The sequence below is a fragment of the Antechinus flavipes genome, chromosome 4, assembly GCF_016432865.1.
Source record: "Antechinus flavipes isolate AdamAnt ecotype Samford, QLD, Australia chromosome 4, AdamAnt_v2, whole genome shotgun sequence".
Classification (NCBI taxonomy): Eukaryota; Metazoa; Chordata; class Mammalia; order Dasyuromorphia; family Dasyuridae; genus Antechinus; species Antechinus flavipes.
This window is the reverse complement of record NC_067401.1, coordinates 462,353,943-462,368,982: the sequence shown is the minus strand read 5'-3', so window position 1 is coordinate 462,368,982 and position 15,040 is coordinate 462,353,943. Positions and strand designations below refer to the sequence as shown.

The 15,040-nt window shown below is 42.2% G+C and overlaps 1 protein-coding gene across 1 annotated transcript in view; it reads left to right on the top strand.

Moving 5' to 3' along the window:
* Positions 1-15,040, top strand: part of CACHD1 (cache domain containing 1) — a 209,636-nt gene that overhangs the window by 115,041 nt on the left and 79,555 nt on the right. The window contains exons 3-4 of the mRNA XM_051999510.1: positions 423-571; positions 13,973-14,079. Of these exons, the coding sequence (XP_051855470.1) occupies positions 423-571; positions 13,973-14,079 (256 nt within the window). The remainder of the gene's footprint in view (positions 1-422; positions 572-13,972; positions 14,080-15,040) is intronic.

Below are 15,040 nucleotides of genomic sequence, written 5' to 3'. Positions count from 1 at the left end.
AAGGCATCTCCCCTCCCCAATGGAGTCGGCACCTTCTCTACAATAGAAAACTGCCCAGTGCTCTAGAGATCTGAATGACTTGCCCCTGTCAGAAGTGGATCTTACCTGTGAAATGGACAAAATTGCACCTTCCTCATAGGGCTGTTGTGAGGATCAAATGAAGCAATATTTGTAAGTTGTGAGATTAATGTCAGTTATTATCGTCATCCTCTGGGTTGCCTTCTGTGACTTGGGCCAACTCAGCTGTTTTCCCTGAGTGACTATTTCGCCGCATATCAGGGAAGACAGGTGCACCTGGGTGTGTCTTGTTTGTTCAAGTGAAAGTTTATTATAAGGCCAGATGGTTCACAGATTGATTACTTGTTAGAAGAATGGAGACCATGGACTGATTATTTCCATTTCCCCACGTCTCTCTCACACAGCTAGCCAAAAAAATACGAGAGAAGTTCAACCGTTACTTGGATGTGGTAAACCGGAACAAACAGGTCGTTGAAGCCTCCTACACAGCCCATTTGACGTCTCCATTGACTGCCATCCAGGACTGCTGCACCATCCCTCCGTCCATGATGGAGTGAGTATCCATGATGAGGGGGGAGGGCTGACCATTGGGTCAGTTAACCTCAAGGGCACAGCAGGATGTTGGTATAACCTGCCCATTTATTTATTTTTAATAAACTTTTATGTGCTTTATATATTTATTATATTATATATATATTTATATATTAAATTAAATACAATTAACTTAATTCATTTTAATACAATTTAAAAGTGAATTTATTTATTTTTAATACACATTGCTTTATGAATCATGCTGGGAGAAAAAAAAATCAGAACAAAAGGGAAAAACCATATTTTTATTAAAAAACAAAAAAGAAGTGAACATAGCATGTGTTGATATAGATTCAATCTCCTTAGTTCTTTTTCTAGACGTATTTGGCATTTTCTGCCCAAAGTCTTGGGATTGCTTGGGATTACTGAACCACTGTAAAGAACCAAGTTTTTCTAACATTCTGCTGTTGTTGTGTACAATGTATTCCTGGTTCTGCTTGTTTCGCTTAGTATCTGTTCATGTAAATCTTTCTAAGACTCTCTAAAGTCAGTTTGTTCATCCTTTTTTTTAATAAAACAATAATATTCCATTACCTTCATGTAGCACAACTTGTTCAGCCATTCCCCAAGTGATGGACATCCACTCATTTTTCAATTCTTTGCCACCATAAAAAAGAGCCACTACAGACATTTTTGCACATGTGGGTCCTTTTCCCTCTTTTATGATTTCCTTGGGATACAGACCCAGTAGTGGCATTGCCAGGTCAAAGGGTATGCCCAATTTGATAGCCCTTTGCTGCCTATTTATTTCTTGAGATCAGTGTGTTAGAATGCATTTTACTTCCATGAAGAACAAGCTACCAGTCAAACCCTATTGCACTGAACTTCAAGGAGATTTGGTTTTTTGTTTGTTTGTTTATTTGTTTATTTGTTTTGTGTTTATTATTGTATTGGGCACTTAGGCTATCAGAATTTTGATTAGAGTATCCATGAGGCAGTATGACGTACTAAATCAATTTTAGATTCAAGGATATTTGGCTTCCATTCCTGCCTCTGTTATATATGAATTTCGGGTCTTTACACAGTAAGTTTCAAATGAATTTCAAATCTGTGTCAATGAAAAGTTTCCATACCAGAAATCTGTACAGATAAAATCACAAGTCTCTTCTCCCTTTCGTCTTCAAAAGTAGAGTAATCATGGGAAATTCTTCATGGTTTGGTTCTTAATACTTTCAAAATTGTTTATTTTTATGATGTTTTGTTATTGGATAAACTGCTTTCCTGGTTCTGCTCTTCTGAGGATTCTTTGAAACTTTCCTTCCTCATTTCTCATGATATAGTAGCCTTCCCTTATCCTCATACTTCATGTCTTATTCAAGCCATTCCCCAATTGATGGGCGTCCTTTTCGTTTCTGCTTCTTTGCCATCACAAAAGTGTTACTCTATGTTTTTGTATATACAGATTCTTTTTTTTTCCCTTTCTTTGAGTTTTAGGGCTAGTAGTGATACAACTGAAAGAAATGGTATACATTATTTAATGACTTCTGGAGGGTGGAACTATACATTCTTAGGAGTAAAATACCATATGCCTAGAATTTTAACTTTTTAAATAAAATCTGAACTTGTCATTCTCTGTGGCTACCTCAGTCTCTTTAGAAAAATCACACACACCCCCCCCCCCCAATTCTGTAGCCTTTCGCTTTTAGAATCTAAACTCCTTAAAGGCAGGCACTCTTTTTTTGGCTTAAATCTGTATTCTCAGCACTTAGCTTAGTGCTCGGCACTAGATAAGAGCTTAATAATTGCTTGTTGCTTATCCACTTGCTTGCCAATATCATGGAGCTAATAACTGCATGGGAAGAGTTTGGGAAAGGAGAAGAAGGGTGCTGGTCTGGCATTCTGAGCTTGTGCACCACTCAATACTGGTGCTGGAGAAGTTGCCGACCGGCTAGCGCCATCTCACTCGTCTCCCTGCCAAGTCCTGAAGGACCCTTTCACTTCCAGAACTAGGGAGCTGAGATGGAAGAGCTGAGACCAAAAAACTCTTGGCTTTCAAGGTTTCCGTCTCCATTTGGCAGGTTTTCCTTGGCTTCCTCCAGCTGTTCTAACACCTTCTCAGGGCCAAGAAAATTTCATTCCACCCTTGTTCTTCCCATTCTCAGAACACTGAAAAATTCCAAATCAGAGACCCTGAGGGATAATTTCTAAGATAAACTACGTGAGTGAAAATCATCTCGTTTCTCATTGCCTGGGAAATGTGATCGGGAGGAACCTCTCAGGCAAATCACTGGGACGTTCGCAAAGTGGTACAGATTCCTAGCAAAGTGGCCTAGTAAAGAGGAAAAGGGCATGTGGTACAGAGGTGATTCTTGGTTGGCCCGGTCCCGGGGGGCAGAGCTGGAGCTGGAAAGAGTGTTTGCAGAGAGACCATACATCCAGAAGCTTCAAATAAACTGCAGTACTTCTAAGAGCCTGAACACAAAAAAAGACAAAGGCCGCCCTTTACGAATCTTATATTCTAATGGGGAGAATTCAGGGTTAAAGCAAAAAATCCTCACAATCAGTTTTCTTATTATAAATTAAAAATTAATTGTTAGCTTTTGTTTGACATCACCTTATGCACACACACACACACACACACACACATATATGTATGTCTTGCTTTTGTTCCTTCAGCTCTTAGCACATAGTAGGTAAACTTAAATGTCTGATTCATCTATATCCATATATAATATATATTAATATAAATATATATTTATATATTTATGTGTTGCCATATAAGGCAGACAATCAGGTTTTTCCTGTCCTAGTCTTTTTTTTAATGCAGGTACCTTGATTTAGACTCATGTTAGTGAGCTCAAGACATGATGGGATTGATCTGAGGGCCAGGAGAGGGCAGAATGGTGGGAACCATCAAATGCATTATGCTGCCAGAACTGAGCTAAATCCACACACAAGGAAAAAAAATGACATGAAGTCTAGTCAATTGAATTTGACAGACATTCACAAAGCACCTACTGTGTACAAGGAGAGCCGAAGCAGTAGAGCAGTCCGTGAAGGAGAAGAAGCCGGGTTTGAAGTCTCACCTCTGGTCTGATACTTACTGACCCTGTGTAAGTAAGTCCTTGTCCCTGGTGACTCACTAGGGTTCCAAGTGGCAGAAGAGCTGCCTATCTGCTTGGCAAAGAGGGGATTCCTTAGATGGAAATCCCTGTACTGATGAAACATAGCTACAAGCAAAACAAATAAGCAAAAGGCGCCAGTTATTGCTGATGCAGACGCTCAAAAAAAAAAAAAAATACTCCCTGCCTTCAAGGAGCTCACCTTCTCCTTCAGAGAGATTATCGAGGAAGTATGAGAGCGTAAAAGGAGAAGGGTTAGCCCTTTGCTGGGAGGCTTCCAGCAGCAGAGTGAGCAACGTGGTCCAGTGAAAGAAAGCTAGCTTTCAATTCAGAGGCACTGGGTTCAAATCCCAGCTCTGGCACAAGTCCCTCTGCTACCTGGAAACCATAATTCCTCACCTGTGACATGAAGAAGTTGGGCCGGATAACCTGTACTGGCCCTTCTAGAGTTAAATCTCTGGACAACCCAAGCAACCCCAAAAGGGAAGCAGGATGTGGAGGAAGGGTTCCATCCGTGGGCACAGCCCATGCCCAGGATCTCCGAAATATCCAGGCAATCATCCCGCAGAACGAGTCGGCACGAATGGCTTGTGAAGAGCCCGGGCGGTGGGAGGACCCGCATTGGTGACATAGCAGAGCCATCTGAGGCCGGGAGGAAGAAGGCAAAAATCTGGGTGATGTCTTCGGGTATTTTAGGCAGCGCTGCCGTTCCCATGTCCCGGCCTTCCTTAAAGGGGCTCGAGACAATTTCAAGAATTAAATGGACATATCGAGGCATTTTCTTTAATGGACTGCTCCGGCTTGGCTCCCGTAAGGGAGAATACCCTTTACATTCACCCACTGCCCTGCCCCATTCTCTACCATTTTCAAAATGTTCCCTCTCACACTATAAAGAGCTCAAATTTGGACAATCTAGATTAGAAAATGAAGGGAACCCAAAAGCCCATGGAGATTGGGGGTGCAAATAGCCAGCAGCACATCTCCAATGAGAGACATCCTGGGGTAGTAGAGACTGTGTGTGCTGCTGCTTAGAATCAGGAAGACCCAGGTGCAAAGCATACCCCAGATAAATTTAGTGCTGTTGGGGGAATTTAGGCAATTAATATAGATGACTTCTATATCTAATATCTTAAGGAAAAAAGTATTATAAGTTGAATGAATCAAGTGACCCTGAACAAGTTTTTTATGGTTGCATCTTTATCGCGTTACTTGGAAAACTGGGATATTTGTTTCCTGAAGTGGGCAGGATTCTTCCAGTTTGATCCAGGGCAGGATCTTTTACTAAAAAAGGTCTTTCTCTTGCCATCTGCCCTCCGTTACGCCCTTAGGTCCTTTGGGCATTGCCATTTCCCTGCAGCCAAGTTTTCTTCTGCTTATTGTTTTCCCCAATTAGCGTGAGCTTCCTGAGACCAGGACCCCGGCTTTCTCTTTATCTATCCCCAGCTAGACAGAGCTTTAGAAATACTTTTAGTCATTCAGTACAAAAAGATTCCTAGGATAATAATAACTATGACTCAGATTATATAATACTTTAGTTTTGGCTGTTGCTCAGCTGGATTTGACTCTCTGAGATCCCATTTGGAGTTTTCTTGGCAGGGATTTTGGTTCGCCATTTCCTTCTCCAACCTGAAGGTTTACCAAGAGCTTTCTGTATTATCTCATTTGACCCTCACCACAGCCCTTTGAGATTATCTCATCCACTTCAGAGTCATTGAATGACTGACCCAGGGTCAAAGAGCTAATAGATGTCAGACAGAATTTAAATCCACAGCTTTGTGTTGCCTATTCCAGTGCTCTGCCTACTGCACCGTCCTAGCTCCAGCTCTAGAGCAGGGAGAGCCATAAAGACTATCTGCTTCAATCTCCCCATTTCACAGATGGGGAAACCCAAATTTAAAAGGGGGTGGAGACATGTATGTCCCCTGTCTTGTTTCCTGGCCCATTCCCACCCCCATAAGGCTGAGTTTGCATTCTGAAGTGTGTTTGCTCCAGAGTGGAGAAATGTGTGATCACTCTTAAAATATTGATCTCATGTAGGCCCATGGTTGGCTTTTTCCCATAGACTACCTAATTTTTTCTTCATCTCCTCTTAATCAGTCCTTTCATTTATTCCTTTCCCGCTTCTCTCTATTTTATTGTCTGGATCAGCTTCCTTTTGCTCTTGTGACTCATGAGAGTCTTAATTCCTCCTTTAAAAACAACATCTACTGATAAATCCCACCAGACCCCCTCTCCCCTCATTCTCTTCTGGTGCCCTTAGTCATTCTGACCTTTTCCACCTTCCCAAACTTCCTATTTGGTGTCCAATTTTCTCCTGCATGGATCTTGTAGTACTTTGTAGACTAGCTCTCCGTATTAGATCTTAAACATCCTCCTTCCACGAGAGCAGGGATCCTGTATGATCTAAACTTAATTTCTTGCCAAGTGCCAAGCATGGGGTTCAGTATACAACTTACAATTTAGTTTATGGTGCTTATATTTAAATTTAATATTGAATAAAATAAATTAATTAAATTTAAATTTAATTTAAATCAACAAGCACATTGCAAGTCAATCAACTAACTTTTATCAAGCCTTTATCTCATATGGCAGACACGGTCCTAAGCCAGCTTTCTCTCCTCACTTACCTTTTTGTCCAGGAAAATTTTACAATGATTTTTCTTGCGCGTGATAAATGTGGAAACATGTTTAGAAGAATTGTACGAATTTAAGCTATATTGGATTACTTGTTGTCCAAGTAGGAGAAGGAGGTGGGAGAAGGGAGGGAGAAAATTTTGGAACACAATAGTTTGCAAGGTGAACAATAAAAACTGCCTTTGCATGTATTTTGAGAATAAAAAACTATTATTAAGAAATTTTTATGTGACCCTGGATATATAGGTCTATGGCATAAATATATAAATCAAACATTTACTGATAATAAATCATAATTTCATAACCCCCACATCGTCATCTTTGCCCTTATCTTTATCCTGGATCCTTTGATTCGAATCCAGTCTCCACAGTATACTTCTTCCTTTGCTCCCTTCACTTCTGCTTTTTCTCTCTCACCCCACAGAGCCATTCAATTCTCATTTCTACCATCAGTTCCACCTCTACCTCTACATAGTGCACATATGTCCCGCCTTCTCTCCCTTCCTTCCAACTGCTCTCCCTTCTTTAGTTCTCTCACTTCTTCAATTCATCCTTCCCTCAGCTGAATCCCTAGTAATATACAGAAGATGCTTAATAAATGCTTATGAACTGATAGCTGTCAAAGTGATTTTCACAGACTGCAATTTTAGCCCATGTTCTTACTTAATGAACTCTTGTGGATTCCTGTTGACTCTAAGAATAAATATAATTTTATCTTTATTTCATATTTTGTACCAATTTTATGATGATCAATTCAATTGTACATATACATAATTTCTAAATAAGTCAATATATACATTGAGAGGTGTTCATTTTACTCATTTATTCATTCATTTGCTCTAGGAAGTATTAAGTGTCTGAGGTCAGATTTGAACTCAGGTTCCCCTGATTTCAGGGCTGGTGCTCTTTTATCTACTGAGCCACCTGGCTGCCCCAAGATGAAACTTTTTTTAAGAGAGCGAATTGGGAAGTGTGGAGCAACCAGCAGGAGAAAGGTGTTTGAACACCCAAATCAATGACATTTTATGACCCATGTTGGCCCTTCCTTGCTCCCTCCACAGTTAGAAGTCGCAGCACGGAGATGGAAAATAGCCCCATTGAGGAGACATCCCAGCTCAGTTGGGGGTACGCAGAGACCAGACTCCAGCCTGGCCAGAGCTTTCCAGCCACTGGCGTCTGCATCAGTGGGGCCTGTAGCCCTCGCAAGCCCCGCTGCCATTTATTTGTTCTAGTTTGTGAAAATAGAGATTGAAGAATGACCTCTGAGGATGTGGCGACAGCTCTGGGTCTGCCCATTAATTTGCCTTTTGAGTAACCGATTCTGCAGTCCCCTTTGCTCCTCCTAATGCGATATCCCCTTTGTGAAGTGATCCTCCCTTCCCACCTTGAAACCCGAGTTTAAATATTTGCCAGGCCCGATGTTGGGCCCTTATCTTAGCGCTTTCTGTTTACCTTCATTCTTGAGGGCAATTAAGAGGGAGATAAGAGGAATCCTGCAGGATTCTTTCCAGGCTGGTGTCCCTCAAATATTTGGACTGTGGGCCCTTCTCCCAAAGAATCAGAGGGCCCGGCCAAAGGGGGCCCGTGCTCTAGGGTGTGGCTTGGGAGCGAGAGCCGGCCAGATGGCCGTAGCCCAGAATCCCCCGCTCTCATTCTTGTCAGTGTATTCACCGGACCTAGCATAGTCCCGGGCACACGGTAAAGGGTCAGTGAATGATTCTTGGTGGATTATTAATCAGTGGGGCCTGTCATTCCCTCAACAGAAACGCCCTCTCTGACATCCATGACCGTCTATCACTGGTCACCAGTTTCTGCTTGAATACTACCAGATATAGGGAACTCACTCCCCCACCCCAGAAGGGCTTCCACAAGGAAGCCCACTTTGGATACTTCACTTATTTGGGAGTCTTCTCCTATATTTTGTTACTCCCTGAATTTCTGTGACTTATACTCATTACAGATACTAAAACAAGTGCCCCAGCAGCTCCTCCAGACTCTTCCTGTCCCACAGAAATATTTATCAGTGACCTTTGTTTCCAGTGTTCTAGTGACAATATTTTGAACTGAAGCTAAATATTGTCTAAAGGTCCCTTGTGAGTTGGGTTTATTAGACCTAGAGGCAAATTCTAATTCCTCCATTAAAATCACTCTGGGCCAATAGATTCCTTCTCTTCTGGATTTTCTGTCCGCCTATCACTATTTGTGTGTTCTGTTCACTAACTACTATCTATCCATCCATCCATTAATTTTTTGTCTATCCATCCATTCACTATTCATCTAGATATCATTCATCTATTTTTCTAACCATCCATCTGTCTATCTATTCATGCATCTGTCTGTCTATCCATCCATATATTTGTCTATCTGTCTATCTATCCATCCATCTATTTTTCTACCCATTCATCCATCCATATATCTATCTATCCATTTATACGTCCGTCCTTCTATCTATTTATCCACCCATCCATTATCCATCTAGCTATCATTTATTTATTTTTTCCAACCATCCATGCTTATCCATCCATCCATCCATGCATCTGTCTATCCATTCATATATTTGTCTGTCTATCTATCCATATATCTATAGATCCATTTATACATCCATCCTTCTAGCTATTTATCCACCCATCCATTATCCCTCTATCATTTATCTATTTTTCCAACCGTCCATCCTTATCCATTCATCCATCTATTTATCCATTCCTCTATGCAACCATGTATGTATGTATGTATCTATCTATCTACCTACCTACCTACCTACCTACCAATCTTCCTATATCCATCTACCTTTTGGATTTATGTCATAGCCAAGTCAACAAGCACTTGTTAAGTGCTTATTATGCTGTAGGCATTGTTGCAGGTTCTTATGAACCATAGGTTCATAGACCCCAAAGGGCCTCCGAGGCCTTTCCCAGAAGAGGAAATAGAAGCTGGGGTGTTAAGTGACGTCCTGAGAGCTGCCCACCGTCAGTTAGTCTCCGGGGCTGAGGTGCGGCTGCGTCTCTTTGCCACCACGAAGCACTTCCTACAGCCCTATTTCCTGAGAGTGAGTCTTGTGTCTTCTGGGAGACCAGAAGCTGCAGGAGGGTAAAGGCTGCTCCTTCCCTTGGATCTTTGCTTGGGTTCACTTCACCTGCTGGGTGCCAGGCCCTGACTATATAAAGGGAAAAGCCAGTCCTGCCCTCCTGCATTTGCATCTGTGGGAAGGGAAAGGCAGATGAGCAGACACAGGAGCTCTGGGTAATTGGGCCATGGAAGGAGAGAGCCGGTGTCCATCACTGGAGCCACCTCAAGGTGTCTGGATGACCTTGCTGGGGCCATTGCAGTTGGGGCTCATCTCTGGATGTGATTTGGGCTTGAAGACATTAACCTGAAGCCTTGAGCTCAAGGTGAGGCTGCAGAAGGCTTTCCTGAAGGAAGGAACCTCTAGACCCCTGGAGACTGAGCCCCTTTTCCCTCCTAAGACCTTCTTCTAACCTTCATAAGCCACTCTGAGCAAGTCATTTTTCCACACCTCCTGATGTCTATCTGTCATTCTGGTGGCACAGTGGTTAGAGACTGGGTATACAAGCCAGGGGAAAGTCCTGTTTCTGACACCTACAGGCTGCCCGACTGGGCACATCACTCAATCTCTCAGTGTCCCAGGAAACACTCTGAGGCTGCAGGTGGTAGAGAGGGTGGCAGTCTGCACTGATGGAGGGAATGTCCTCGTCTGAGAGGTTTAACACTGATTCAATCCCAGATCTCTTTGCTGTCCCTGGACCTTCCTCCACCCCCTCTTTGTTCCGGGTATATTCCCTTCTCTCATTTCATCTTCTGAAAATCCTATCCATCTTTCAAAGCCAAGCCTAAAGGCCCCTCCTCCAGAAAACCTTCCCTGATTTCTACTGGCCAGTTCAGTAGTAATAATATATATATTTTTAAATATAGTTTACATTTACATAGTACTTATTATGTGCCACACAACCGTGCTAAGCCCTTTACAGTGGTTATCTCACCCGATCCTCATAAAAACCCCTGGCTATCCCTATTTTACAGATGAGGAAACTGAGTCAAAGATGAGGTGACTGGCAGGGTTAGACATCTGATAAGTGCCTGAGGCCAGGTTTGGACCCTGTTCTTCCTAGTTCCCAGTCCAGTACTCTAACCACTGCCCCATGGAGCTGGATCAACATTCACTCAACAAATGTGCTGACCAACTCTTCCCTTTTCCTCACTCCCTAGCAAACCATCGATTGACCAAATATACGTTTATTAAGTCATTCCCCTGTGCCAAGCACAAACTGAAGCCCCCCCGGAGCCCCCTTTTTCTGAACGATTTATGGACACCTCCAAACAGCTCTTCAGAGCCGAGCTAGAATCTTTCTGCAGGGGAGGGGCAAGCACGTCACAGGAGGGGAGAGCTTTAGTGATAATCTGTGCAGTTATATTGGCAGAGCAGAGAGAAAAATCAGCAATTCTGGCCTTCAAATGCTGCCTCAGACCCTCGTTAGCTCTGTAAACTTGGGCAAACCATTGTAGTCTCTCTTAGCCTCAGTTTCCTAATCTGTCAGCTGAGGCTCTTAGACTCCATAAAGTCTCAAGTCCCTTCTTTCTTTAAAGCCGTGACCTTTGAGGTCTGGAGGAACGGTCTTGATTTCAGATTTTTTTTGTCCAGCAAGTCACCCCGTGTGGGAGAGTCTAACAAAGAGAAAGGCAGAGGCTTGGGCTGTCCACCCCGCTAAGATGTATGTGTCCATCCTTTTTTCTCTTATTATTTCCTTTCTAAACTGAGAACTCCACAGAAAAGTTGATTTACCCAGTGAACGGCCCAAGTAAAAACCATTTGGAGCTCACTTGAACATGGTTTTGATGTAAGATTCAAAGCTTCTACAAATTTATTTTATCTCCTACATTTGCTGATCTCCTGCTTGTAATTCCTGTTGAAGGAGAATAGAAATGACTGAGGCCTGATGGGAATTAAATGTCTGAAGTTCAAAGCTGGCCGTACATCAGAGCTAGCGTCAATCAAAAGTGCATCTTGCAAGCGAGGCAGGGAGTGAATTTCTCCACGGGGAAGAGATCAAAGTGGGTCTGTTTGCTCCCTCGGGATGCGCTTTCGATCAGTTGTTCTTGAAAGTAAATCCAGAAGGAAGCTGACTTTTTTTTTCTTAAAGGGGAAGGGGGAGAAGAGGGAATTGTGTCTCTTGAAATTGAATTTCAGCCAGTGTTTTGATCTTGGGGAAGTAGGTACAGAAAGCTGTCGTCACCAAATGTGTGGTTTCAGTGGGGGAGATTGGGGAAGATTGGGGAGGATTTTGTGCCAGTGGTCATCCCCAACTCATTTAAAGAAGAAAAAAAAAAAAAACAAAGAATCTCCTTTAAGATTTAAATCTGGGGTTGGAGTTGCTTCTAACCTTTTCCATGTAAGTGTGGATGGCAATTATGCTTGTGTAAAAGTAGAATTCAGGGAAGGTGGGTTTAAATCACAATTCTAGCATTTTAGTTGTTTGACATGAAGCAAGTTATTTTTTCAGCAATTATTTATTGAGCTCTCTATGCTTGATATAATATATAGATTAATATAATTGGAAAATACATATATATTTAATATAGATTTTAAAATTTTAATAATAGCTTTTTATTTTCGAAACATATGCAAAGAGAGTTTTCAACATTCACCCTTGCAAAACCTTGTATTCCAATTTTTTCTCCCTCCTTTTCCCCACCCTTTTCCCTAGATGGTAAGCAACCCAAAATATATTAAACATGTGAGGCAAGCCATTTAATTTGTACGTGCCTTGGTTTCCTTACTTGTAAAATAGGGATCAACAAGGAGGATAGAAACAGGGAACAGTGGACAGATCACTTAGCTTGGGAAAAGAAGATAAGGTTGTTTCAGGTTCCCAATTCTGACCTTCCTGTGTAACCTTTATCTGTACAATGAGGAGCTTGAACTAGACAGCCTCTGAGATCTGTACCTGCTCACTCCAGAGCTGTGAACCCATTGTGATGGATAGAAAGAAAAAGGTATCATGGAGACTGTTGTTGTTCAGACATGTCTTCATGACCCCATTTGGGTTCTTCTTGTTAGAGATCCTGGAATGATTTGTTATTTCATCTCTAGCTCATTTTATAGATGAGGAAACTGAGGCAAGCAGGGTTAAAGGACTTGCCCGGGTTCACACAGTTATTGAGAGTCTAAGGTCATTTTTGAACTCAGGGAGGTATTTGTTTCTAGTTGAAGGCTGGTCTGCACTATGCCCTAAGGTACCAACTAGCTTCCCCTAGGAAGGTAGTGCTTTGTAAACTTTCAAATGAGCTATTGGTAAAAAAAAATAACTATTTTTGGTGAATTATGTGAAAATGCCCACCTAAACTTGGTCCTCCTAAAATTTTAGCCCACCTGAGATTCTCTTGGGGAATATGCTTGAATAATATTTATTTTATAAAGGATTTTAAGTTGGAACCATATTTTTCTGCAATTAGTGGGGAATCATGGGAGTCCTTTCTTGGAATCGGGCAAACTTGGAACAGATCTCAATGCTTTGGTCCCTTATAGGATGATAGATCTAGAAAGTTCAAGATGGGCTGTGGAGCTCACCTCATCTAATGTTCTCATCTTATTGATAAAGAAACTGTGGCCCAGGGAAAGTAAATGGTTTTCTGAATCATCCAGATTGTGAGGAGTAGAAATGGAATTCAAACTCAGGTCCTTCCACTAACTCAGGATGACCAACATTAATTTAATACCTACTGTGTATATGGCACAGAACTAGCAAGACCTTGGAGGTACAATAAGCAAAAGCAGGAAGAAGCCCGGCCCTCAAAAAGCTTACTTTCCTGGGAAAGTATAGAGAATACAGAGGTAAATATAGTAAAAAATAGGCACCAAAAGGGGGACAGAAAGAGATGAAAGACCTCAGGAATATTTGTGGAGAGGAGGATACTAATAACTGGAGATACAATTATCAGAGAAAAAAAAAAGATTAACTGAGAAACTGGTTCCTGAGCTGAACCTTGGTGGAGATGAGGAAGAAGGGAATGGGAAGCAGGGAGATAATTTAGGCAATGCCCTAAGACAGGTGTCTCCCCCACCTCCCCAAAACTTTTCAGACAGAGGCTGAATGACCACCTGACAAACTGGTGCAGGGCATATCCCTCTTGTCTATGGTTACCCTTGATGGATGCCAAAGTCCCTTCCAACTCTTAAAATCTGTGATGTGAATAGAGAACAGGCAATTTAGTAGGAAATGAGAGCGGTTGGTGGGAAAAGTCCCATGAAGGACTGGAACAGTCCAGGGGAGCCATTTCATGAAGGGAGACGTTGGCAGCTTACTCACAGAAACCACGTTGTCGTTCAACTCCTTTCAGCCTTGCTCGACTCTTTATGATCTCAAGCGGGACTTTCTTAGCAAAAATACCAGAGTGGCGCCATTCTTTGTCCAGCTCATTTTACAGATGAAGAAACTGAGGGTGAAGGGACTTAGCCATATAACTAGTACATATATGTGTGTATGTATGTACGTATGTATATAATATATATTTATATTTAAGTGTCGGTCAGTGTGTAGTAAATAAAACTTTCTGCCTGAACCTCAGGTCCCTGGCCCATCATCTGCCCATCTCGTGCACTTTGTGGAACCAGCCCTAACTGCACGCTGATATCTCTCTTTCTTTTCTGTCAGGTTTGATGGAAACTTCAACACCAATGTGTCCAGGACCATCAGCTGTGACCGACTCTCGACCACTGTGAATAGCCGGGCCTTCAACCCAGGCCGGGACTTGAATTCTGGTCAGTGATGCTTTCATTTTCTTGGATTTATCCCAGAGAGCGTTTGTGGTGTCTTCCCTATTTATCTCTCTTTGATTGAAGGGGTTGATCTGGAAGTCACAGCAGCAAACGTTCCTCCCTCCTCAAACCTACTGTGCGCTCTGCAGGGGGACATGTCTGCTTGGCCACTGGACAACCCAAGTCATACAAAGTCTGCTCATCATTTTGGAGAGCAGATCTTGGATTTATTATCAGGCTCTATTTTTATTCTATGTGTAAAGTGAAAGGCTAAATTAGAGTTTTATCTTCATTTTTCCATTCGGAGTGTTTTGTTGATAGCAGTAAGAGAGTCAAGGTAGAGTCAAGTTGCAAAGTCAAGTTGCAAGCATTTATTCCTTGCTTGTTATAATAATGGCTGACATTTAAATGTGGCAGCTAGGGGGTGCCATAGTGCACAGACTGGAGGCAGAAAGCCTCATTCTCCTGAGTTCAAATCCAGCCCCAGATACGTCCTAGGTGTGATCCTGGGCAAGTCACTTCACCCTGTTTGCCTCAGTCTCCTCATCTGTAAAATGAGGGGAGAAGGAAATGACAAACCAATCCAGGATCTGTGCCAAGAAAACTCCAAATGGAGTCACAGAGAGTTGGATATGACTGAAAAACTACTGAACATATGTGTGTTTATGTACACATACACACACACACACATATATGTGTGTGTGTGTGTGTGTGTGTGTGTGTGTGTGTGTGTGTGTGTCTTCTTTTTTATACACGATTTGTGATTCTGTCCCTCTGTTCATAAAGATTATGAGCCCTGGAAGGCTTAGTAGATATTTCTTGAGCCACTGTGGCCAGAAGCTCATTTCCCTGCTGCCATCTTGGTTGTTTCAGCCTTCAGAGTTCAAACTCACAAAACATGAACAGTCTCAGACTTAGAAGAACTTCAGAAGCCACATGACCCAACTCCTACCCCACACACCCC